This window comes from Neovison vison, chromosome 3, assembly GCF_020171115.1.
Source record: "Neovison vison isolate M4711 chromosome 3, ASM_NN_V1, whole genome shotgun sequence".
In the NCBI taxonomy this organism is placed as follows: Eukaryota; Metazoa; Chordata; class Mammalia; order Carnivora; family Mustelidae; genus Neogale; species Neogale vison.
In genome coordinates this window covers 102,519,777-102,545,452 of record NC_058093.1, presented here as the reverse complement: position 1 = coordinate 102,545,452, position 25,676 = coordinate 102,519,777, and the positions used below count along the sequence as shown (strand labels likewise).

General features: G+C 46.7%; 1 protein-coding gene across 2 annotated transcripts in view; it reads left to right on the top strand.

Annotated features, from left to right (window-relative positions):
• The window catches only part of CCDC93 (coiled-coil domain containing 93), a 92,828-nt gene that overhangs the window by 53,594 nt on the left and 13,558 nt on the right, over positions 1–25,676 (top strand). For both annotated transcript variants that reach the window (XM_044242606.1, XM_044242605.1), the window contains exons 12-22: positions 3,902–4,018; positions 7,276–7,338; positions 10,960–11,033; positions 12,205–12,286; positions 12,750–12,821; positions 14,387–14,440; positions 16,307–16,369; positions 18,518–18,626; positions 22,159–22,241; positions 23,295–23,332; positions 24,683–24,767. In XM_044242606.1, coding sequence (XP_044098541.1) covers positions 3,902–4,018; positions 7,276–7,338; positions 10,960–11,033; positions 12,205–12,286; positions 12,750–12,821; positions 14,387–14,440; positions 16,307–16,369; positions 18,518–18,626; positions 22,159–22,241; positions 23,295–23,332; positions 24,683–24,767 — 840 coding nt within the window. The remainder of the gene's footprint in view (positions 1–3,901; positions 4,019–7,275; positions 7,339–10,959; positions 11,034–12,204; positions 12,287–12,749; positions 12,822–14,386; positions 14,441–16,306; positions 16,370–18,517; positions 18,627–22,158; positions 22,242–23,294; positions 23,333–24,682; positions 24,768–25,676) is intronic.

Sequence of the window (25,676 nt, the reverse complement as noted above, 5' to 3'; positions counted from 1 at the left end):
TGGGATGTTTGGGTGGCTCACTTGGTTAAGCATCTGACTCGATTTCAGCTCAGGTCAGGAGTCTGCCTGGGACTTCCCGCACCACCTGTGTGCATGCATACACTAAATTAATTAATCAATCCATTAATTAATTAATTTTATATTATCTGTGTATTTGCTTTCAATAGAAAGATTCATCAAGGTGCCAGAAACCGAAGTCCATCTGTTGCGGACAGAGAACTATATCATGAGATAGGGATCTTTCTTGCTGACAACTTAGGAACCATATTTTAGTGTGGGGAGGGAGGTAATACAGGAGAGATTCCTATTTTAGGAAGAAGGTTGATATGTAGATAACCTTAGGGGTCTCTTTCATTATAAAAGTATATAGTTTTAGCTAAAGTAATCATTTTTTAGTTCTCTTAGGAATTTACTATTTTGAACAAGACTAATATTATCGAGTGACATTTAAATCTCGTTCGCCTAACAGTGGAAGTTGTGAATATCTGTCAGTTATTAGGAAACATTGAATCTGCAGTAGAAGTCATCTTAATCCACTCTGTGGTTTTGAAAGCACGTTCTTAATCTGAAATTGTTGAATGAAATTAGATTGGTTCTTTAGCCCTCCCTCCAGTGTAAACACAAATGGAATTATTTGTAGATGATTGGCATTCTTGGAGAGATACTGCACTTTTAACATAGAAATCAGTTAAGATGCCCCAAGGATTTAAATTTTTTCTGTCAAGAATTTACTATAGTTTCTTCTCCTTGTTCTCCATCTGTCCAGCTTTGACTCATCCTTTCAGATCAACTTCATCTTCTTCAATTCCCTTCTCACTGTGACTGGCAATGACCAGGATGCCAGGTGCTCTAAAGACCTGTTTCTGCCTTTATCAGTCTCTAGATTGCTTAACAAAAAGTATGTTTGAAAAGTAGAGCTATCAGCTTTCCACTGACGTGGTTGACTCTTCAGTTTAGCTCTAGAATAAACAATGATATCTGCAGAAAAATAACTTCCCATTAAACAAAGTGCTTCGCATAGCACCATCTCTAGACTCAAAGGCAAACAGAGGAACCTACAAATTCATGTGAACTATGGGCCTGTAATGTGCATATTATTCATTTTAATTGGGCTAGAGAGATATCACATATGGAAATGGCATTTAATGTTCTGGTATTAATGTGTATTAATGCTTTGCAGATTCAAATGTAAGGGATTGCACTTAGCAATGAGAATTGCTACCTATCAATGAGAGAAAGGATGTTGAAAGCCCATGTCTGCTTAGAGCATATCGTAACAGATAGATTAAGTTTGTAGAGTGACTTCAAGGTCTTTCTGTGAACTCTAAGTGTATTTTCTCTATTCATATAGTTCTCTGAATCACCTATCTAGTGAAAGAACTTTCCTCTCTCAATGTTGTATAAGTGATAGGTGGGCCCACTCTTCTGATTGGAGTTAAGAGTACCCCAATGCATGGTTGGTTCCAATACATGATTCTCAAGTGAGCCAGTCCCCTTAGATTAAAGTAGTGGTTCTCAAAATTTTCGTTTCAGGACCCTTTAAGAACTCTTAAAAACTACTGAGGTCTCAGTAGCTTACATATTAATTCATTTACAGAGGATAATAATAAATGCTTTATATATTAATGTCAAAGCAATGACACTAATACATGACATGTAACATCTGGAAAACTTCACTGTATAATAATGAGAGAATGAGAATGAAAAAATGACATTTTAGTATTATGAAAAAGATTTTGACCCCAAAGACCCCTGTCATGAGGCTCTTGAGGGACCCTGTGGCTAAAAATTAAGTCTAGATAGAAAGACAGTGAGAGAGAGAGAAAAAGAGAAAGAAAGAGCTAGCCAACCAGCCCCAAAACCTTCTTTCCAGATACCAAGATAGCTACTGGTTTTCCTGCAAGAAGCATTTCTTGGCAGCGAAGCCAGAGGCCTTGATTTTAAAACAATGTTGTAGGAATGCCAGGTAGGTAGAAGAACTGGGTGGAAAATACACTTTCCATGGTCTTAGGACCCTGGCCATAAAAGCAGTTCATTGGCAGGAAGACCTGCTAAAACTTGGAGACACCATCAAGCCAGGCCAGAGGTGCAGAACAACACTGAATGAGTATGTGCTTGCCCCAATGGACTAGAGGGAGTCCTGGGGGATAATCCTGCCAGCCCACAGCTCTGTCTGGAGCCACAGAGGCAAGTTGGAGGAGGTCAAAATATTCAAGATAATCCTGACATCAAACAGAGGGACATAACCTGTGGGGTAGTTCCAGTGAACATGGAATTCTCTTTCAGATGTCAATAAATCATGAGCTGGAAGGCTTGGGTAATTCTCCAAGTTACGTTAAATGCTGTGAGGATATGCCAAAGACATGCTGGAAATCAGTGCCCAGCAATCTGAGTTGGATGTTAAAACCCAAATCTGAAAATGAACTATAAGAAAAAGCTATTAAATATATAGCAGACAAAAGTGGCCAAGTTAATAAAATAGTTCAGGGTGACACTATCAAGTAAAGGAGATGTAATTAGCTCATTATAGTTGTTTCTGACAAGTGATTTGGAAATCGATAGGAAGTGGTCCTTCCTCCTCCCTCTTTTTTTATACTCAAATCATTTTCAGAAACAATTCTCCCTCCCCATACTATAGGTTGTGAATATCTTGATACGACCAAATGTATTTTTAAATGTTAACTCCAATTTCCAGAGATCTAATAAGCTGGAATATGTTAGTTGACATTTTCCGAAGTCCTGGTTTTCAAGGCAAGGTGTGTTGCAGTACCAAATGCTCAGTTTTTCTATTTCTGTTATGGCCTACCAGTCTAGGAGATGGAAAGTGATGTTCCTTACTGTTTTATGCAGCCACATCCTGCTGGTTGTTCCCCACCTCCGGAACCATTAAGTAGCAAAAACTCATCATCCGTTAGTAGTGCTGCTGAATTATTCAGGGAAATCCTTAACCAAAATAAATGGTGACTATTCCATCCAATTTCTCCTTCTCTCACTTTCCCATCTCTTTTCCCCATGGACAGATTTTCCAGACTTTCAAGGCTTATGATCACTGTTAAAACATGCAAGAAAAAAATCGAATACCCAAACAGTTTTGTTGCACTAGGGCTTAAAGTCAGTGCTTAGTTTGGTACTAGGATACTTCCAGTTGAAAAGGGAAATGTGGTAGAAATGGGCGTTTGTTTAATAAAGCTCATTTAAGCCTTTATATGACCATCCAAGAAGTATTGGAAGGACTCCTATTACAACAGGATCAACCCTTTAATTTGTTTATCCTGAGGCTGGTGTTTGTGTTCAGAGTCCGTATCAAGCTCCGTCCTCCTCTGTGTGGTTTGTTAGTGCTGTTGCTGCTTCACCGAGAAATCTCTCCCTGACTCCCTTCGAGGCCTGGCAGGTCCCTGCCACCCATGCAACCCTTTTTCTCCCTCGCCTCCCCTCGCCTCCCCCCACCTCCCCCCGTCTTGCTGCCCCATCAGCAGCTTCCATCCCCTCAGCTCTATCATTTGTGGACACCAAAAGAGTAGAAATAAGAAATGGTTAAAAGGGAATGGATCCGTGGACGGGGAGAAACAAGGCTGTTGCTTTTCATTTTAAGTGCTTCCAGACACTTACTGCTTTGATGGTGCCAGTTGCCTCCACATAACCATATTATTATGTGTTTCTGTGCTTCTGCACATGCCGTTCCCTCTGCCAGGAATGCAGATTCCATTGGTAAGGGTCTTGATCGTTGTGTTGGCTCCCCGCATCTGGACCTGGGTGTTGCATAGGACCCCATGGCTGAGCTGGCTTGGTTTGGACAGGCTGCCAGGTAGTGCTCTGCCCAGGGTGAGCAGGGCTGGGTCTCTTACGCAGACTGAGGTGGGCTTACTAAATCCTTTGGGCTTGCCCTCCGTGTTTCCCACAGCAGTCTGAGCTGTCAGCCGAAGAAAGTCCAGAAAAATTAGGAACCTCTCAACTTCATCGTCGCAAAGTCATCTCCTTGAATAAGCAGATTCTACAGAAGACCAAACATCTGGAAGAGGTTGGTGTTTTCTTTTTATAATTTCTTTCAAGTAATATGAAGCTTCTCTTCAAGAAGGGAGAAACCAGGGAAGGAGTGAAGATATTCATGTTAGAATGGCGGTTCTAGAACAGGGATTAACATCCTACAGCCCTTGGGCCAATCCAGCTGCCACCTGTTTTTATAAGTAAGGTTTTCTTGGAATATATGCACATCAACTTCTTTACGTATTTTCTGTGGCCGTTTTCAAGCTCCAGGGCAGAACTAAGTAATTGCAGCAGAGACCACATGGCCCAGAAAGTATAAAATATTTACTACTTGGCCCTTTCCAAATGTGGCTCACAAAGCCTAAAATATTTACTGTCTGGCCCCAACTGAAAAAATTTGCCAACCCAGCGCTAGAAGAACATCACAAGACTTAAGAATAGCATTTATTGGGCGCCTGGGTGGCTCAGTGGGTTGAGCCTCTGCCTTTGGCTCGGGTCGTGATCTCAGGGTCCTGGGATCAAGTCCCGCATCCGGCTCTCTGCTCGGCGGGGAGCCTGCTTCCCCCCTCTCTCTGCCTACTTGTGATCTCTCTCTCTCTCTCTGTGTCAAATGAATAAAATCTTAAAAAAAAAAAAAAAAAGAATAGCTTTTATTGATTGACAGTGTTCACTGAGCGCTGCTCTGTGCTAGGCCTAAAACTTGGCTGTGGAGATGAACGAAGAACTAACTTATTCTTTTTACACAACATCCTTGTGGAGGAGGTATTGTTGTTCTCCTTTTATGAATAAGGAAACTGAGAAACAGAGACATGAGGTAGTTTTGTCTGTGATCACTCAGCTTACTAATGGAAAAACCAAAATTTTGAATATATAGATCTACCTCATTGTTTCTAATTGACCCCATAATGCAACATAGTGTATATGTACTATAATTTACTGTACCTGTCCCCTGTTCACAGGTATGTAGATTGTTTCAGGGCTCTCCCCCAACTGCAAATTTACACTACCATGAACATTTTTGTAAAATTGTCATCTTTGTGCAAATATGTATTTGTATAAGAATGACTTTAGGGGACGCCTGGGTGGCGCAGTTGGTTGGACGACTGCCTTCGGCTCAGGGCGTGATCCTGGAGTCCCGGGATCGAGTCCCACATCAGGCTCCCAGCTCCATGGGGAGTCTGCTTCACTCTCTGACCTTCTCCTCGCTCATGCTCTCTCTCACACTCTCTCTCTCTCAAATAAAAAAAAAAAAAAAAGAATGACTTTAGGAAGTGGGATTGCTAGGTCAAAAATACAGGCATTTTCTATTTTGCTTAAAACCATCAAATTATTCACCAAACATTCTACCAGTTTGTATGTTTATCAATAGTATAGGAGAGAATCCAAACTCCTTAAACCCAGGAACCCCTGTTCCAAGATCATGCAGGTGGAAAGTAAGCAGGAGGCACTCATGGCCTTGGTGACAACCATGGGGAGAGTCCTACCCCAACAGAGAAATGGAAGAAGGGCCAAAGCAAGAGAAGGAGTAAAGAGTATCTCATGGTCCAACAGGGGAATGCATTATAGAGGCATAGAACTAGAATGTAGCTAGTAGGTAGCTGAGCAGAAACTTGACATTGAGGAAGGAAAGAGGAATCTAGAAAGGGGATTGTAATCTACTGCTGAATTTGGGGCTGGGTCTAGGAGTTAATTTTTGAAGAAGAAAATGAGGGCAGGATGATCATGAAGGATTCCAGCAAGATGAAAAGTAGGCTAAGCTACTGAGACATCCCATGTTTGGGAAAAGATGGTCAGATGAGCAGATGAAGAGAGCTCTTATAAGTTAAATTAATCAAGTGGAAGAAATGAGTCTTCACTTCTTAGCAGGCTACGTCCCTGCCAAGATCCAGCTCGCATGAGTCTTTGTTGTGGAGCCTTCCTTAGACATGCTGATAAGCCAGACTGTCCTGGGACCTCCTCTAGGCCTGGCTCTTCTCCAGATATTCTCACACTCTGATCCCTAGTGCACTTGTCCACATCCTTGCGGGTAAGGACTAGGTCATGTTCCTCACCTTCTCCTAAATACGTCATGTGAGCAGAGCACTGGGTAAATGTTAGCTGGGGGATTGGGTGAGTGCATGGGTGAGAGGTGGACAGGAAGGTGGGAAATGCCAGGACCCCTTCCTGGAGCCACAAAAGGGCTTCAGGAGTTCAGTCACTAGTATTTCAAAAGAAAAATTCTCCAGAAATAATTCTTCTCTGCCAATTACACAAACATGTCCGTGAAAGTTCTCATTGCACAGATGGCTTCCTTGAAAAAGGAGAAGCCAGAGCCTACCTGCGTCCCTCCTTTATCACTCTTGCTCTCTGCTTGAGTTGGCTTCTTGATAGGCCTTTTTGGAAATGTAACCATTCATCAGTTATGAAGACTAGAAGCATGATTTAGGACTAGTGATTCCTGAAGGCAGCATAATTCTTTAATGGGTTACTTACACATTTCAGGATGGGTCAAGTTACTTTGAAGCAATCATTGAGATACAGGATATCTTTGCTAATTTGAACGTGGGTAACAGCCAGAGTCTGTTTTCATTTTCTGCCACTTCCCCTTTTCAAAAGTGGAAATGTGTAGACTCTTTGAGCTTTGGATGAATGTTTTCAGATTTTTAAAAGTTCATAGCACAAGAATATATCTTTTAGTAAGGAAAAGAGAAATGACATTTTCCTGATGTAAGTTTACAATCATGTAACTTTGAACAGGAAAGGTCATTCATCTTCTGTCTCTTCGTGTTGAAGTCTTGAATTCTGTCATCTATCTCAGATTGTTTGCCAGCCAGTCATATTCTGTGCTAGCATCCTGAGTTGTGAAATGCAGTTTATATTCTGGGAATGGGCACAGTGGGTAAGTGAACTGGCTACTTTTCCATAGCCATACAGAAAAGTTAGATCTGGATTTGATCAGTTAGCAGGCTTTATCAGTTAGCAGCTGTGAAACTTTCATCCAGTAACTTAACCCCTCAGAGTCTTTAGTTCCTCATATGTAAAATGAAAAAAAACGTCTTCTCCCTTTAAATGTAAGGATTCAGTGATAGGATTCATGCAGAATGCCTCGTTTGTCCCCTGACATATAGTTGGTGCTAACTATATGAATTTTGTCTTCATCTGTTGTCAGCAACCATTCTAAAATTCCCACATTCACTCAGTTTAAATCTCTGTTGAATTTCCATTTTCCCCTCTGTGAGATGGGGATCCCCTCACAGCTGTGCTGTTTTGAGGACTGAACAAGAGCCGATATCTGTTCCCTTTCTTTTCCAGCTGCAGGCAAGTCATACCAGCCTACAAGCCAGATACGATGAAACAAAGCAAACTCTGACAGAGGTGAGATTTTCAGAACCGCTTTTGATCTGCATCATTAATGGAACACCCTGGATTGTCAGCCTTTGTGGACTCTGAGGGCTCAGGGACCATCTGGGGACAGAGGATAAGCACATTGTAGCACATGACCCCTGCCGTCAGTTTACCCACACTGCCATGTTCAAAAGCCTCAGCAATCTTGGCAGGGGACACTGCCATGGGCCATAAGGATGGGGAAGGGCTTCCTGAGGAAGGCCAGGCTGATGGGCGGGGCACGGGCCTCAGAATTTGAAGTGGGCCCCGCTCCTCTTAACCTCCACAAGCCGCAGGCTAGAGAACAGCTCCAAAATCCTGAATTCCTGAAGAATGAGGGGGTTTCTTTTTATAAGATGAGAGAACTGCAGAGGCTGTAATTTGTTATTCAGAATTGCCGGTTTTCTTCTAGGTGGGATGGGGGACAGGGTCGGAGGAGGAGGAGGAGGGGTGGTAGGAGTATTTCAAACCACATGACCTGTTTTCTCACCTGGGTTTGGAGTGTGCCATCTCCTGTCAGTGTTAGTGTTGTTTTCCTCCCACTGCTCATTGCCTAGGAAACCGGGCCAAGAAAACAAACATTGGGTCAGGAGGGGAATTTCGATATTTCTGTCCCTTGCGTCTCCATAGAAAGTTGTCCTCATCTGGATCTGATGGTCTCTCCTCTGTTATTTTGGTGCTCGGGCCCTAGCTGTACTCTACAAGAACCACATGCAGGGGGTGCTCTGCCCAGGACTTTCTGAACCAGGTGGAAGCAGGACTGATCTTCAGAGATCTCTCTGAGACCAAGACAGCCCCCCCTTTTCTTTAAATTTCACATGAAATTTGCCTAAAGTTCTTTTTTCTGTAGCCATGTGTCACACTCAGTTCATTGCCTTGTTGTCAGATTGACAAAACTTTGTAATTCTGACTTGGGCTAGTCTCTTCGGTGATTGTCAGAATGTTTGAAAAGGGCAGGCAAAAGAATGAGAGTTGGAATGAATTCTTTGTCCTTCTCTCCAAAGATGCCTGTGTTGCATTTGTACAGATGAGCTCTCTTTACGCTGTTCTGTGACTGCATTCCTATGAGTTGGATGGCAGACTCCTGGGGGGAAGCCCTGCTGCTATCTAAATGTTAATGCCACAGAGTCCCTGGCATGAAGCTTGCCAAGTCATGGATCAGTCTTTATATAAACATCTGGGGGAGATTAAAGGCAAAGCATCTTGATATCAGTTTCCTAGGACACTTAACATGCCTTAGGATATAAATCCTAAGTGGCTCTGAAGTCGTTTTCTTTGTACTGAACACTACTAAATCAGATATTTGTTGAGCTCCTTTCATGTGCTAGAAGGGTAGGGATGTGATTTAAGTCGATAATAGGAGCTGGTGTTCTTATCCTCAAATAATCATAGTAGCCGACCTCAGTGTGTGCTGGTGTGCTCCAGGCACCTGCCTTGTACTGGTCCCCTGACTCTCCATAACCACGCTGGCAACGCTATTACCATCCTTGTGCTGCAGATGGGGCACTGAGGCCGTGCAGAGGCTGCCAGACTCCAGCACTGGCTGTCTGGCCCTGTCTCTCCGAGGGCTCACTCACTGTGTAGTAGGGCACTCACCCCGAGTCCCATCTTGGAAATGGGATCTGTACCAAACTGAGCCCTCAGCAACTTCTGGAGAAGCCTGCCTGGTCAGAATACTGAAGACCAGATAAGGCCTTCTTATCTGGGTAAGTGGTGAACTTCACCTTTGGGCTTCAGCCTCCTTATCTGTTTCAGTCAAGGGTTGGCCCACACAAGTACTCTGACCCCTTTCTCCTCCTGGTGCGCTGGTTTCACCTTCTTGGTGACACCTGCCTTCCCAGGATAATCTGGCAACACCGAAAAACAGGGAAGACCTGTCTTTCCAGCGGATTGAGTAAAGTGGAGCAGGGCAGGGAAGGTCAAGGACAGATGGCAAGACTTGACAGCTGCAGGGAGGCTGTGCGCCCTTGCTTCGGCAGGCCGCCTGCCTTGAGCCTGTCCGCTTTTTAATTTCAGCAGTCACGACTTTAATTTCCTGTGTGTAAGGTTGATTCTTTGTAGTATATGCAATATTCTCTCCCATTTCTCTAAGCGCATTAATTGTATCTAAGGTTTTTCTTGATCTATAAACTTTCGTCAGATCAAAATTCATTTGTTCCATTTTATCTTTCTCATTTATGGTTTTATCTTTCTGCACATGAATTTGATAGTTCTTGGTGGCATGCTTATCTTTGATTCTGAAACCTCCCATTACCAACTGTGTGGATTCTGTACCCATTGTATGCAGCCGGCTTTGTGTGATTATTCTAGAAGGGTGGGTTCTCCTGTTGGGTGAGATCAGCCAGTAGTAAGTGGTACATGGCGTCTGGACACTCCACCTTTCACCCGGTCTCGCCAGTTCCGGGATCCTGCCTGCCTCTGGGGCTTGAGCTCCAGCTGGACGTTAGAGGAGCCGGCGTCTCCGGTTAGCCCAGCTGCTCCTGCTGTGATCCCAGCCCTGCAGACCACTCTTCCCATGTCTGCTGATCCCACACAGAGGCCTCCGAGGCCCTGCTTCTCTGTCAGCCACCTTCTTGGCCCTGAGGTACCTGCTCCCTTGTTTGAGCGTAGTCATCTGGGTTTTTTAGGGCTGGAGGCAAGAAGGGCTGATCGCACCTTGTGCTCTTCTGTTTTCAGCTAGTACCGTTGGAACATTTTTTAACTTGTTTTTTGCTTGTTTATTTGTTTGTTTTTTGAGTAGGTAACACAATTCACACAGTTCAAAATTCAAAAAGCACAAAGGTTGTAGCGCTGTAACCCAACCATATAGTTACCCTCTCCAGAGGGGAACCAGTCTCTTAAGAGTCAGAAATATTTCAGGCACATACAAGGAACACGTATATCCTTTCATACATGTCTATATGCAGGGTATGCATTCCCTCCTACACACTGGAAAGACAGGGCATCAGTTTTTTTGTACATTGTTTTCTTCCAGCTAACAGTAGATCGTAGAGATCATCCTTAAAAAGCTGCTTTATTCTTACCTTTTCTTAACAGCTTAGCATTCCATGTTATAACAGTACACCTTATAAATGGAAATACGAGTTTCTTTAAAATTTCTTTTTTAAAATCCTCACCATTTGACTCAGAAAAAGAAAGTGAAGTTATTCAAGAAGATGGACTTAACCCTTCCCCTGCTAATAGCCATGCATGGCACTTCAACCAGGTCTGTCGCTCGTAGCCTCTTCTTATTCCCCCTTCCTCCTGACCTGCCAAAGGGCCCCTGCTGTCCACATTGCTTTCGGCTTCCCACCCGTCTGCTGCTGTGGTTTACAGCTATTGCCAAGGTTCACAGCTATTGCTAGGGTTCTTGGACCATCAGAATGTGTCTAAAAGGGTCCAGTGTTGACCTTCCCTTTTGTGCTCCCCACCCCCATCCTGTTTCCCTCGTCTACCTGTTTTCTCAGCGTGCAGCCAAGTCCGGAGGCCCGGGCCAGCTGCCGGACGTGGGGCGCAGATGTGAGCCGGGGGAGGGAGGACTCACTTACTCTTCGGTCCTCCCCAGTCCCTAGCAGCAGCACCTCCTCTCTATGTCTCTCTCTCTCCCCCACCCTCCCTCTCTGTGTCTCACAGCTGAAGCGTCACAGTGAGAAACTGGATAAAGAGCAGGCAGCCCTGGAGAAGATAGAATCCAAAGCAGACCCCAGGTGAGAGATTTCTGCCTGTGTATGTTTCCTCCCTAAAGAAAGTAAGTCTGGCAGAGCCGGGTGGTTTGCTTTGAGCACAGGGCTAAGGAGCCCAGGGTCACTGCCTCCAGCCCCGAGTCAGTCATTTCCTTTCACACACCTGATCGAGAATGTGGCAACTCGCCATTGCTCAGGCACCTGCTGACATACAGGGCCACATGGAATCTGCCACCTCCTTCACCTGATTCCGCCTGAGAGCCAATGCAGCACGTTCTTGATTTTGCTTTTTGGGGGGTTTTTGTTTTTAAGAACCAAATAATACATTCACAGAGCAAAAAGACATTGGTGAAAGTCCTCCTCCCACCCCCATGCGCCAGCCACCCATTCCTCCTCCTTGGAGTCAGCCCTTGCTACCAGGTTGGTGTTTTTTACCGGTGACATTTCAGCCCTGCCTCCTTGGTATTAAAGGTGCAGTGTTTTGTGTTTTTTGTTTTTGTTTTTGTTTTTGTTTTTGTTTATTTTAAATTAATTGTCTTTAACAATTTAAATTACATGTAAGACACACTTATATTTGACCTTCTTAGCTCCAAAGCAGTTAGTTGGTCCATGCTCCCTAAGTGTCACTCGAGTGATACTGTAAATCCTAAAAACTTCCAGCCCAGACTGAGCAGTCCCAGGTTTGAAGGACACTTTTAGCGAAGAAGGACCCACAGATTACTTGGCTTGGTAATTAGAGTCCCTTCTCTCATGATATGGAGCAAGTCCTGTCAGATACTTGTATTTTTATTTTCAAATTAATTCTTTTAATGACCTTAAGCAACTTGTTTCCTTTTCCTGGAAATTAGAAACAGGTTGTGATGCTGTCTATGCTCTGAGTACTGCTGAGTAATTGGTAGCAAGGAGACCCAGGGCTCTTAAACTCACTGTTGTCTCTGCAGTTGACATTTTATTTTTACATTCTATGATATTTATTTGGACGTGGCCTGATGGACTTGGGTGTATAAATGAGTAATAATGTCAGTTAAATGGTGGTCAGTTAAATTATTGTTTGTGGAGAGCCCATTGGAAGCTCTTGCAAGAGACAAGGGAAATAAAGAAGGGAGTCCCTTTTTAGCTGGGGGCTTGGTTTTAGTTGTGATTCAGAAAATCACAACAGCTTTCTGTATGTCATTGTTTGGTCTTCCTTTTTCAGTCTCCTGCAGAACTTGAGAGCACTTGTAGCCATGAATGAAAATCTGAAAAGTCAGGAACAAGAGTTTAAAGCACATTGTCGAGTAAGTGTTGCTTGATGTCAGCAGACCTTGAACCAGACTCTTGTGAAATGTGTCACCTTACTTCCCCTTGTCCTCTTGTGGCGTCCTACTCAGGTGCCATCGGAAAAGCCGATTCCCGGAGCAGTTCTGTCAGTTGAGTAAGAGGAACAGGGTGCGACAGTGGGTGCTCCCCATGGTACCGGAAGTGAGTGAGATTAGTACCTGGGTGTGCCAAAGCCCAGACTGAGAGCACAGTCTCACAAACACGGTCTACAAACATTAACTCACGACCAAGTATCTATTTAAAAGTCTCATGAAGTGTGAAAGAATAGCCTCATGTGACCCAGGGCTGTCCCGTCAGCGTTGGTTGTCTGTGGGTCACTGGAGAAGCCCTTGCCCCTGGCGGTCTGGTGGTGGGGCGGTGTGTGCCCAAGTCCATTTACTAGCACTCTGAGTTCTGTCGATGTTTATTTCCCTTTTAAAGGAAGAGATGACACGGCTGCAGCAGGAAATTGAAAACTTGAAAGCTGAGAGAGTGCCGGGAGGAGATGAAAAGGTAAATGCAGGCTCCGGAGGACCTGTTAGGTGCTGCTATGACTTACCAGCGGAAGGATTTCTGGAGGACTCCAGCAGTGAGTCTGATGCTGAGAAGGACCAGCCCGCTTCCCGGCCCTCTGCACGCACACTTCTCAACTGTTTTCCTCACAGGATTATCTTAGATTTCCGTGGCTGCCCTTTCTCCTCTGCTGGTGGGTAAAAGGCAGCAGTGGGTGTGCTCAGCAGCAGCTCCAGACAGGACTAACCGAATGACAGGTCTGGCCTCTCCTTCCATTTAGGGAAGGGTATTTCTAGAAACCCGCTGTTGCCCATGCAGCACGTCCTCTAAGTGTTTTCCTGCTTTATTCATTCCATCCTCCACTCCTCCCTAGCGACAGGCCCCACTCCTAAAAGGCAGCAGTAAGCAAGGAACTATATGTGCTGCCGCAGCGAGCACAGTAAGCAAGGAACTAGAGGTAATATCAGAGCCCCAACAGCACTGAACATTGCTGGGCATATGGAACATATCTGACCAGTGCTCTCAGGACAGAGGCCTTGGTCCTCCAAGGAGCTAGTGTGAATTTCCATTAAAAGTTAAGTTAAGGGACGCCTGGGTGGCTCAGTTGGTTGGACGACAGCCTCTGGCTCAGGGCGTGATCCTAGAGTCCCGGGATCGAGTCCCACATCAGGCTCCCAGCTCCATGGGGAGTCTGCTTCGCTCTCTGACCTTCTCCTCGCTCATGCTCTCTCTCACTGTCTCTCTCTCTCAAATAAATAAATAAAATCTTTAAAAGTTAAGTTAAAACACAGGCCAGAAAGAAAAGTGTTTCTCTCACCAAATAAGATTTTAGGGATTGCTGTTTGTGTTTTCCCTTCTCACAGTTCATTCCCGGCTCATTCTCTGAGGCCCTCTACGCTGAGGATGCATGAGCTGGACCTGGTCTCTGACCCCCCTTAACCGCACTCTCTCTTTAGAACTAGCTTGGGCAGCTCAAGGCTCAGGGAGGGGATGGGACTGGTCCAAGCCAACCAGCACCCATCTGTGTGCCCTGAGCTCAGGGACCGTGCCCCTGGCTGTGTCCAAGCCGGCCGGCACCCATCTGCATGCCCTACCGCTCGGGGACCATGCCCCTGGCTGTGCAGCACGTGTGTCTTGGAGTTGCCTCCATGCTGCTGGGACGGGCCTGGCACGGAGGAATAGTAGAGTCTGGCCATGCAGTGCAGTGGTGTCCTGGGACCGTCAACACCCAGATGGCCTTTCCAGTTGTTTCTAAAACTCTGAACCTTTAGGGCTCAAGTCATCAGCCCAGTCAGCCTCTGAGTTTGTACAAATCAGACTTTCAGGATCCTGTTTTTCTTCTTGGCAGTCCCATCTTGTTAGAAGGATTATCCCATTCAAAGACAGTTGCCATTTACCTTGTTCGGGTGTGACACCCATTTAGGGACAATTTAAAATCTGGGGCCTGAAGACGGTCAGTGAACTGTCCCCCATGCCCGCCCCGACTGCTTCCTGCAGCACAGACCCACAGCTTCCGTCCCATTTCCCTTACTCAGGAAAGTGTGTGTTCCTTTTCTTTGTTTCAGAGCCTCTCTGCTGGAGAGCCACGTGGTGGCCTAACTCCCGTGATGACTCATAGTGTAAGTGCCCGCCTACCGTCTTCCTCCGGCGCAGTGGCCAGCACTGTACCCTCCCCTGACAGCTTCTCCTGCCGACTTGTCTTCTCTAGGACACCGCCTCACAGGCGGGGTCTCGAGGGCTTGCCCCATTGTACGCTCGTAGCCCCTCGGACAGAAGCGGGGTCTCTGCAGGGATGGCCCTGAAGACTGCCGTTCTGGTGGGGTTTCTCCCACAACTCTGTGCCTGTCCCAGGCATCTGTGTCTGCTCTGGCATCTCGGCTGAGAAGGAGAGGCTCGTGACTTGGCCATACAGGCTTGTCACAACACATAGGCTCTGAGGGGTAGAGGTGATGCACGGGGAAAAACTCTCTACCATACTACGTTCAAGGTCAGCAAACTGTAAAGAGCCAAATAGGAAATACTTTCAGTGTGGTGTGCCAGCCCACTCTAGCAGCCATAGTCAGTATGCAAATGAAAGGACATGGTTATGTTCCTGTAAAACTTTATCTACAAAAATAGGCAGTGAGGCTTAGCTCAACGGCAAGTTTGCTGACCCCTGTTCTGAGTTAAACCCATGCTCCCCACACTCCCATAAACATCCAGGAGAAAGAAAACAAGGAAAGGAGGAAGAAGAGCAAAGCAGGAAAGCCTCTAAAGGTTTGCCTCCTATAATGTTCACCTCTTCCCCTCGTGGCCTCAGACTGAGCTTCAGGAGTCCTGTAGTACAGCCGCGTGGGGTTTGGGTGCCGCCAAGCCCTGTGGAGGAGACAGAGTGTGTGTGTGGGGGGGGTGCTTGCACGTGTACACACGTGTGCTGGGGAGAAGCTCCCTCTGATGCTGTTTGTCGCTTGCTTTGGTGCAACAAACCACGTCACCGTGTCTCTTACCTCACTAGGCTCAGCACAAGCTAGTTCCTCTCTTGTGCTTCAGTGCTGTCCAAAAGAACTTTCTGGGCGCCTGGGTGGCTCAGTGGGTTAAGCCGCTGCCTTCAGCTCGGGTCATGGTCTTGAGGTTCTGGGATCGAGTCCCGCATCGGGCTCTCTGCTCAGCAGGGAGCCTGCTTCCTCCTCCTTCTCTCTCTACCTGCCTCTCTGCCTACTTGTGATCTCTCTCTGTCAAATAAATAAATAAAATCTTTAAAAAAAAAAAAGAACTTTCTGCAGCAAGGGCAGTGTTCTGTATCTGCGCTGTTCAGTACGACAGCCACCAGCTCCTTGTGCTACGGAGCCCTTGACATGCAGCTGTTGCAGTTGAGAAACTGAATATTTTTAAATTTCATTCAATGTAAATTTAAATAGCCACACACACCTAGCATCTATCACGTTGGACAGTAGAGCTCTAAGTAGAAACAAAGAAAGCAAACCAGTATCACTATAAACACGGCGACTTCGAACAACAGGTTCCTTAATAATTATCTTCTTATCATCATAGTTTTGGAGGGGGGGAGGCACATAAATTTGGAGGATACTTCACTTAAGAGCGCTAGACCCCAGAAAAAGGAAGAACTGTTATAAGGTGAGGTTGAAAGATTTTCAAGGGATTCACAGGACACGGGACCCAGACCCTAAACTTGGCCATTTGAGAAAAGAAATTTGGGGCCTTGGAATGGAAAGATGTGATCAAAATAAAATTCAGTTTGAAAATGATTTATCGAAGATTGAAAGCTGCCTGCTTTTATTTATTTATTTATTTATTTCACAGATAGAGATTACAGGAAGGCAGAGAGGCAGTCAGAGAGAGGAGGAAGCAGGCTCCCTGGCAAGCAGAGAGCCCGATGTGGGGCTCACATGACCTGAGCTGAAGGCAGAGGCTTTAACCCACTGAGCCACCCAGACGCCCCGAATGCTTCCTGCTTTTAGATAATTGTGTCGTTTTCCAATTTTTAGGAAGACCTGGACAGACGATATAACATGGAGAAAGAGAAACTTTACAAGATCCGTTTGCTACAGGTAAGTAAAAGCAAGAGCAGAAAAACAAGTACACCTGCCTGGGTATCCTGGAGAGAACAAAAACATCTCAGTGTCTAAGAACAATGGGTACGAAGGCTGCTATTTGCCAGTCTTCAGTCTGGAGGGGAACTGCGTGGTTTAAGATGTTGACAGTAATGCCTCACATTGGTTTGTTACTTTCGCGGTCATCTCAATGGATTTGACCACGATCCCTGCATGGGGAGTAGGTATTAGCTTCATTTTCTATACGAGGAGATAGACTCCAATCAGTTAAGTACTGTCCAAAGTCAAGCAGCTGGTAAGTGCCAAAGCCAGCCTTCAGGTTCCGATGCTCTTGTCTAGTACTTTTCCTCTAAAATCATGTGCCCATTTTAGCGGTCTTATTTGATAAACTTGGAGGTTTGTGAGAAAGCCATCAAATATGAGGGAAGTAGGTTTTAGAGTTGGTTCCAAAGCTGAAGTCACATAGAGTCATAATTTCATTGCACAATTCCCTGGCACTGCCAGAATCTGACTCACAGAAGCTTGGCAGCCCGGAGTTAACCCTTGTTGTTCTTTGCCGTGGGCCTTCTCCCTGTTCTTGGGGAAGAGAAAGCCAGGCTCCGGCGGGAACAGTCAAACAGCTGCAGGGGCTTGTAAGCCCCTCTCTCCTATCTCTGGCTCTTGCTTCCTTTGCTCAGCTGTTTGGTTAAATTCAGTACCTCAGATTTGTCCTTGATACAGGGATGCTGCTAATCTTTAAAGGAACAGAATTAAATGGAGCCTGGAAAGTATATAGCTTGAAGACTTTGTGACTCTGTGTTTCCTGTATGTATATTCAGTGCTGTGTTAGGCGCCAGGAATAGAAAAGGGATGGCCCATCTTCCGGGAGCTGGCTGGCTATTTGAGAACCAAGAGATATCCCTATCCATGCAAGTACAAGGGAGTTGTTATGCAAATTGCCTATCGTGGGCAGCTTCAGACTTGATAGAGGGAAGCTACAGGAAAACCATAAGCCTCCTGAGGGCCTGAGCCAGAGTGGGGGCCATGGGCCCAGGCAGACATGAACTGGCACAGGAGAGATTGAGAAGCTGGTGCTTGAATTTCTGACTCAGGTAGGTACTTGTATTATTCACTGAGAAAAAGCATTAAAAAAAGAACAGGGTTCAAGGGTATGTGTGTCTGTGTGTGTGTGTAGGAGTGTTACTGAGATCTGTTTGCGTCTCTTAAAAGTTGGGCACTCAACCAAATAGAAAGGCTTTTGAGGGGTGAGGGACGTTAGCCTATTTAAATGTTGGTGAGAAGGAGCCAGTAGAAAAGGAAAGGCTACAGATGGCAGTAAAAGCAGTAAGATTCCTGAAACAAACAGACGCAATGCAGGAGTCCGAGCCTGAGCCCCCAGGGACAGGGGAGCCTTGGCCAACAGGACAAGCACATTTTCCCCTCTGACCAGACCCACAGAGACCCTGCTCTGGGTTTGGTGGGTTTCTCTCCGGGAGGCTTGCATTTCCCCGGTACTTAGAGACTCCCACGTGCTGTTGTGAGCAGGGAGGCCGGCAAGGGAGATGAGGTGGCACAGAAGAAAGGGGACGGTGTGAGAGCCCAGCCACGCCGCACCGCTCTGCCTCCCCAGGTGCCATCAGTGGCCAGTTTGCCTGCAGTACCACACAGTCCATGGTAGGGCAGAAGTAGGAGGAACACACCGTAGGAGTAAGTTGTTCAAGCGTTTCAGTAGGCTAAGGAATTTGGAATTTATATGGAGGTAGCAGGGTGGTGTCCATTCTCCGTCACCTGGGAGGCCTGCCTTTTCATTCCTGTTCCCCACCTGCTGATGGCGGAGTCAGCTGCTCGAGTCCTCTGCGGCCTGGAGGGATGGCTGAGGGCTGTCCACAGAAGCCCTTCCCACTCTGACTCTTCCATACCTCACCATTCATTTGCTGCCTTCTCTGGTTCTTGTTCATAGCCACACACACACACACACATACCTTCTCCCTGTGTTGCAAAGTGGGAGGAGGGGCCGTCTGAGATGCGGTCCTCAAGCCAATTGCAGATTTTGGGGTGGGGTGTGCGGTTATGCTCAGAAGGAGGTGGGGCAATATTTTGGCTCCCCAGAGAACATGTAAGACCTTTTACCAAATAGCACTATCTCCCCCTTCCTTTTGCTTTTAGGCTCGAAGAAATCGAGAAATAGCGATTTTGCACCGCAAGATTGACGAAGTCCCCAGCCGAGCTGAGTTAATACAGTATCAGAAGAGATTCATTGAACTCTACCGTCAGAGTAGGTGCAGTGAACACAGTCATGCTGCACACTGGGCCTGGGAGGCACAGGGGCAAGGGTTCTGTCCTACATGCGTGGGCTAGGGCGTGCATCACTCCACATTGAGCCTGGGAGGCACGGGGGGCAAGAGTTCTGTCCCATGTGCGCGGGCTAGGGTGTGCATCGTGGCAGTCAGTGAGAACCACCACCTGCCACCATCAGGCCCCCTGGGCCCTCATTCTGCAGAGCCCACTGATAAGTGACTCTTAATTCCAGGGGCAGCCCTGGGACACTCTGCCGCCCTCTCTGTGGCCAGATAGAGCTCACTGAGCTCCTAGCTTGACGTTTTAAACCCACCCTCTTCCTGGTTAGCTGTTTGGCCACTGAGCTCCCTGTCCGCTTTCCAGCCTTACCCAGGACATGAGCAGTCCATGATATAGGCCTCTGGATCAGTCCTTGGTCACTATTCTTCTAGGTGAACCTTCTTGCCCATGTGGTCCTGACTTTGACGGCCTATGTTCACCCAGTAATCCGGACTGGGTCTCCCTCAGCTAGAATCAGTGAGCTGGTCCTGTCAGGTTCAGAGTGACCCTCGGAGTTGTCACTGCCACTCTGTTCCCACTGCCACTGTTGTAACTGTTCTTACTTGTGTCAGAGCTCAGCTCATTGACCGTTAGCTGGTCTGAGTCCCTCACCCCCTGTCATGTTCCCTCTCTCTCTGCTGGCCAGTCTTCAGGAGCTCTGTGGGCCACCTGAAGAAAACATTTCTCCTTCTTATCTCCAGAACCTCCCCAGTCTGAGCAGCCTGCCTGGAGCCCGCCTTTCCTTCTCCACGCCCACATTCTGGCTTCCCCAGTCCACATACCACCCCTCCACACACCATGCACTTTGACACACAGCTTAGACCTTGACTCCTCTCATTACCTGTACCTGGGACCCCTTCCCAACTCTTCAGACCCAGCATATACAAAACTGAATTCAGCTTCCCTACCCTGTTTCTCCTTCTGGTCACAGGGATCACTGTCTAGCACCCCCATTCCCTTAGTCTTCTGTGGCTCTCGCTGCTCTTCTGGTTCTGTCTCCACGTAATGGTCAAGTCCTTTCTTCTGGACTGTTGCTGTAGCCACCTTCTCATCACTGCCCGGAGTCTGCACTCTTGTCTGAGAAGTCTTTCCCAAACAGAAATTTGATCACTTTATACTCTTGCTTTAAAAGCGCTAACATGGAGTAGCTCTCCATAATCATTAGAGGATCTTCAGGTCCTCATGATACTGATCAGTGTCCTGCATCAGTCAGGCCAGCTTCCCCGGCTGTCCCTCAGTGTCTCACCCATCTCGTGAGGACATCTGCCTTTTGGCCTGTGAGCTGTACCCCAAGTCCAGAATGCCACTGCCCTACAATTCTCACTTGACAGACTCCATCCCTTCTTCTAGAATCCCCCTCAGGTTTTGCCTTGGGCTCTCGGCCTCTTGAACATCCTTCCTGGTTCAGGCCAGAGCAGTGTCCTTACTCAGGTTCGAGTCATGCTTCACTTCATGTCTGTCCCTATCCTGATGTTATATACAGCCTTGAGCTTGGTTCAGGTGGTCTGAGCCAGGTATCAACAGTGGCAGCTTCTCAGCAGAAAATAGTTTCTACCTTAAGTTCAATCTTTCCCCATAATTCTGTATCCCTGCCTGCTTTCCAAAATTTTTTTTTTAAGATTTTATTTATTTGACAGAGATCACAAGTAGGCAGGGGGGGGGGGGGAACAGGCTCCCTGCTGAGCAGAGAGCCCGATGCGGGGCTCGATCTTAGGACCCTGAGACCATGACCCAAGCCAAAGGCAGAGGCTTAACCTGCTGAGCTACCTGGGTGCCCCTACTTTCCAGCTTTTAACAGTAATAATAATCAACAATACCTTGCATCTGTGTATTTCAGAGTAAAATTTGACACATATTCAAGTCCTTTTGATAGCACATTTTTATATCAAAGAAAGTTTCAAGGAGTTTTACCAAAATATCTATATCATTTTCATTATTATTATTGTCAAATATCTACAGCCCCAACCCAGTCCTTGATCTGGATAGAGGAAGGGTGACAGGCACATTCCTGAGCAACAAAACTAAAGGTTGATTGGTTTGTTTATGGCAGTGATTTTCAGCCTTGGCTATGTGTTGTAATCACCAGACCCCACCTCCAGAAAATCTCATTTCATTGGTCATGAGATTTTAAAACTCCCCAGACTGTTCCATGTTTTGGCCAGGCTTGACATCCACTGTTCTGAAGTTCTGAGCAAGAATCATATTTTATGCTGAGTAGTTCATGTAGCGATTTTGTTACAAATTAGACATTTCGATATTGGGAACGTTTTTAACTGTTGCCTCAGAACACTTGTATCGGGTTATTTATTTCTGTTACCAAACGTGTAGGACAGCATCGCCAGTCCCCACCCTGCTGTAGGAGGACACAGCTATCACTGGTGATAAAATTAAAAGTTGGCCAGTTTGCTTAAAGATTCAGGGTTAAGTGTTAGTGGCAGTCACCCAAGGAAACCACCAGTGCCCACGGCCTGCTCGGCCTCTCTCCCCTCCCCCGACTTGTGCTGCTCCAGAGGGAACCTGTGTTCAAGGAGCAAGAGCCCCTGGGGAGACAGACCCCACTGTCATCTGGCCAGTGCCTGATCGCCATTAAACGTCCGGAACTTTGGTTCCAGCTACGTCGGAGGGCTCAGGTTAGGCCCAAAGCCTGATTGTCAGTCCAGGTCATGGATTGCTAAAGAGAACTCAGAGCAATGAGGAAGGCACATGGCACATGGGCCCAGAGACACGTGGGGGCCACCCAAGCACCCAGCCACAAAGCAGGAGGATGAGCTGGGGCCAGAACCCTTCCTCCCATTGACCTCGTCCCCTGGTGAATACGGCCCAGACCCAGTCCTGGAATTTGGTGCTTTCCTCCTAAGTCATTCTGTAGGGAAGAGTGAAGAACATGAGGCGGACAGAGGTGCAGAGTCATGTTACAGGAAGGGGTGCTGGGAGCCTGGTAAATAAGACCTTTCCCCCCTAGTTATATGCACAGAAATGGGAAGAATATTCATTCTTACCAGGTACATATGCTGCCCTGGGTTAGGCATGTCATTCATCCTGTAGATATTTTGGGGGGCCCTGCTGTATAGGCCCCTACTAAGCATAGGGATTACAAAAAGGAGCAGCACGTTGTGGGTCCTTCTTGTGAGTGATGTGGGAAGGAAGGGAAGCCACATGACAGGAAGAGGTGGCATGGGTTTCCTCATCCTTGCCACTTCCCCCTGCCTGACCCAGGACACCTTACCTGAGAAAGCTGCCTGTCCCAGGTGCTGCCAGGTTTGTCTAGCCCCTCATCCCAGTTGGGCCAGTCACAAGAGGCCGGCTCCTGCCAGCCCTTGGCAGCTCTGCACAGGCTGGTGTGCACTGGGGCTTCCGCACAGACACCTGAGCACACTGGGCTCCTGTGGGCGGGCTTCCTGGGGCAGGGGGTGCTTAGGAGTGTTCTGATCCATTTTCTTATTCGTGTGTCGATTTCTTTGCATTTACAGTTTCAGCAGTGCACAAAGAAACCAAGCAGTTCTTCACTTTGTATAATACCCTGGATGATAAAAAGGTGTATTTGGAAAAAGAGGTAAGAACCTGTATGAAAAGAAAATAACTTAATCAGATGATCCAAGACCAGGGCTATTGACCCCTGGAAGGTCAGACAAACTGAGCAGGAGGCCGTCAGCATAAGTGGAAGGAGAGCCTGCTGTGCGCCCCGTGCTGGGTCACAAAGTTAGAGTGAAAGGGGCACCTCGGAGCTAACGTTGCGCGCGCACCTGAGCCTGCGTGGAACTGGTGCCCTATGAGAAATGACATCTAGAAACAAACACAAGAGGCTCACACGAAGGGGGGCCCGGCTTGGCAAAAGTTATGTTTGAGTTTTAAAGGAAGGGAGGAAGTAGCTAAATAAAATGGGGATGGTGGGCTTATTCCAGTTGACGCGGGGAAACTAGCTATTTCGTCATCACCGTTCGCCAAGAGTGAAGAGGCTGCCCCAGACACTGACGCCGCCCTCCGCATCACTCCAGTGCTCGGCGTAAATACACTCATGACTCCGGGCTCCCTCCCGTCCAGCAGCAGATGACTGGAGCAGGCCGGCAGGGTGTGCAGCTGTAGTTGAAGGAAGAAGAGAAGAAACAATGCGGTCTTTACAGGAGCAGCACAGTGCAGTGGCGACTGTATGCGCTTTCAAGTTGGACAAGTTTAGGGGTTTTTCTGTAAAGAGGGCGTTGCACCCGCTTTGTATGACTATGACGGAGACAGAATGGGAAATGACGGTGAAGGTCCTTGCATCTGGTGATACTAGTCCTGCCCACCCCTCACCTCCAGGTCGGCAGAATCTGTTTCCATTTCATCACTGGGCCAACCCACACTGATTACCCCTCAGTAAGAACCATATCACGGGTGCATCTTTGACCTGGCCCCAGATGGAGGCCTGTGTAATTAGCGTCCCCTTTCTGGACTGTTGTCAACCAAACCAGATCAATCTCTGTCTTCCTAGAGGACACTTCTTGAGGAGGGGCATTGAGTTCTGTTTTTCTCTATATCCGGGGACTTCCACAGTGATGGGCACATAGCAGGCTCTTACCTCCTTTTGCTTATAGGTCTTCCTTTTTTTTTTTATTCCTTTCCTCCTCAGATCAGCCTACTGAACTCAATTCATGAGAACTTCTCACAGTAAGTACTGGCAGCCCTCCTTCCCATCAGTACCCGGGCGTACCCTGCACAGTTCATTCTGTTCACCTCCCTGCGGTAGCAAGTACAAGGGGCGAGACGGGGCTAGACAGGTGGTTTTTACGCTTTCACCCCTACTGCGAAGTACACCTGTGTCTTGCTTTACACAGTCTCAGGGTTCTTGCAAAAATACCGTGATGTTAGAGGGAGTTTGAGAAACACCAAGGAATATCTTGGGGAAAAAAGTAACTCCCAAGTAATTTGTGCCTCACTAGTGTAATCTGTTTTTGTTTTTTTTTTTGTTTTTGTCTTGTTAAGATTTGATCAATACCATTAGTTCTTGAGCCCGTAGAGATGCTTCATAGTCTAGATAATGAAATAATCTAATTTTTAAAAAGATTTTTAAATCTAATGATAGATTTTGCTTTTAGGTCACTGTGCATCTTCTAAACAACTTTATTCAGATAGGAATCCTTTTTTTCCAAGAACTATGCAGCAAGGCCCACCTGCACCCAAGTCATACCAGCCCTCAAGCGTGCCCAGTGGTCTGCTCACTGTCCAGCAGCCCAGGGCTTGCTGTCTATACAGCAGGCTCCTTTTGCTTCCAGCACAAACCTCTCTTAGCCCCTGGCAGGTGACCGGTAACTAAGATCTGAATGGATTACGAACTCTGGATCTTAAGCTTCATTTCTAACTAAAATTCACAGCTCCCTGAGAAGATTCAGATTCGGTTAGTGACTTATAGCCCTGTGACATTTCTAAAAAATGGTGACTTCCTCATTATTTCCTGATAATTGAGACATACTGCAGTGTTCGATGGTGCCATGATGAGCTCTGCTCTGTCAGCCATCCTGTGGAAGAATTCTTAGTCCCTGTGTCTGTGGGCTTGGATCCTTGTGGTGCCATTCCCAGCACAGAACAGGAAGTGAAGGGGACAGTTTCAGGACACCAGGAAATCCACTCATTTAGCTGCTGCCTTGAGAAACAGGACCAGGTTTCCTGACCGTGTATTTAGGAAAATCTCAGAAGACGTCTGCCAGTCTGGAGCCGTGCCTCCAGATCCTCAGATTTCTAAAAACTAAATGGAAATCATTTTTTAGGCAGTGTGTCATCATCAAAGTAAGAAATGTTTTTGTTGATTTTAATAACATTTTGTTTTACTTTACATAAATACATATTACTTAAGCAATTTGTAGAGAAAGTGAGGAAAAAAGATTAATATTCAGTTATGAGATGAGGCTAATTGTCGTGCCTTCCTCAGAGGTTAGAATTCCTAACTGCCTCGGCCTCGATCCCTCCCCCTTCCTCAGTGTCCCGCATTCTGTTCCTCACTCTGCTGATTGTTCCTTTCAGAGCTATGGCCTCCCCTACTGCCCGGGACCAGTTTTTACGTCAGATGGAACAGATCGTAGAAGGGATTAAGCAGAGCAGAATGAAGGTGAGAGGGCTCGTTTTCTGTAATGCAGCTGGGATCCCAGCCTGGTTTCAGAAAAGGTCTTGGGAAGAGCAGGTCTCTTCTGCTTGTCTTGAGAATGTGCTCCCAGTCCTGAAGACCCACCTTCAGTGTCCACAGCGTGCGTGCCCAGCGTGCCTCCGACCCTGCAGTGGGCAGTGCCAGCTCCACAGGCTGGTGATTTAAAGGCAGCTCTTAACAGTAGCCCCATGGATTGAACACCCACTATGGGCCAAGCCTGGTGCTAGTCCTCCTACAAGGTTCCTAAATGAGTAGTGTTACCCACATTGTATAGGAGAGGAAACCAACTTTCACCAGCGTCGTCTTTTCTTGCCCACAGTCTCTTCCTCACTGGATCTTTGGTTCCTTTATTTCTGCCATTAGAGATTCATTCCTTAGGATCCTGAGAGCATTTTAGTTTTCAGGAATCCTCTATAAAAAATGCAAATAATGACCAAACTGAATTCTGAAGTGAGAGGATGTTATGCCTCAGAAGAGAAGAGAGGTATCAGTAAGCATTGTAAGAGTTCCAGAGATAGCTTTACAGAGAATCATTCAGTCTGGGGCCAGAATGGAGTTTATATCACTCTGCAGCTCTGCACTTGGGCCATTTTGACAGCAGTAAGAATTTGATGACTGTCTGGAAATCAGACGTAGCCACAATTTTCTGCTGTTATAACCAGATGAGAACTCACTAATACTCCCACATCTCTTACTTTTGATCCCTTTAAGAACATGGATCACACTGGAATGGTCCTCCGGCATGGCCGTGTGACCTTCTGGGTACTCGGCACCTGCTGTCTTGAACTTGGACAGAGTGATATTGGGAGTGACGCCAGAATTCAGACACACAAAGGAAAGAGTGTCTGTGGTACTTGTCATCGTAAAAACCCA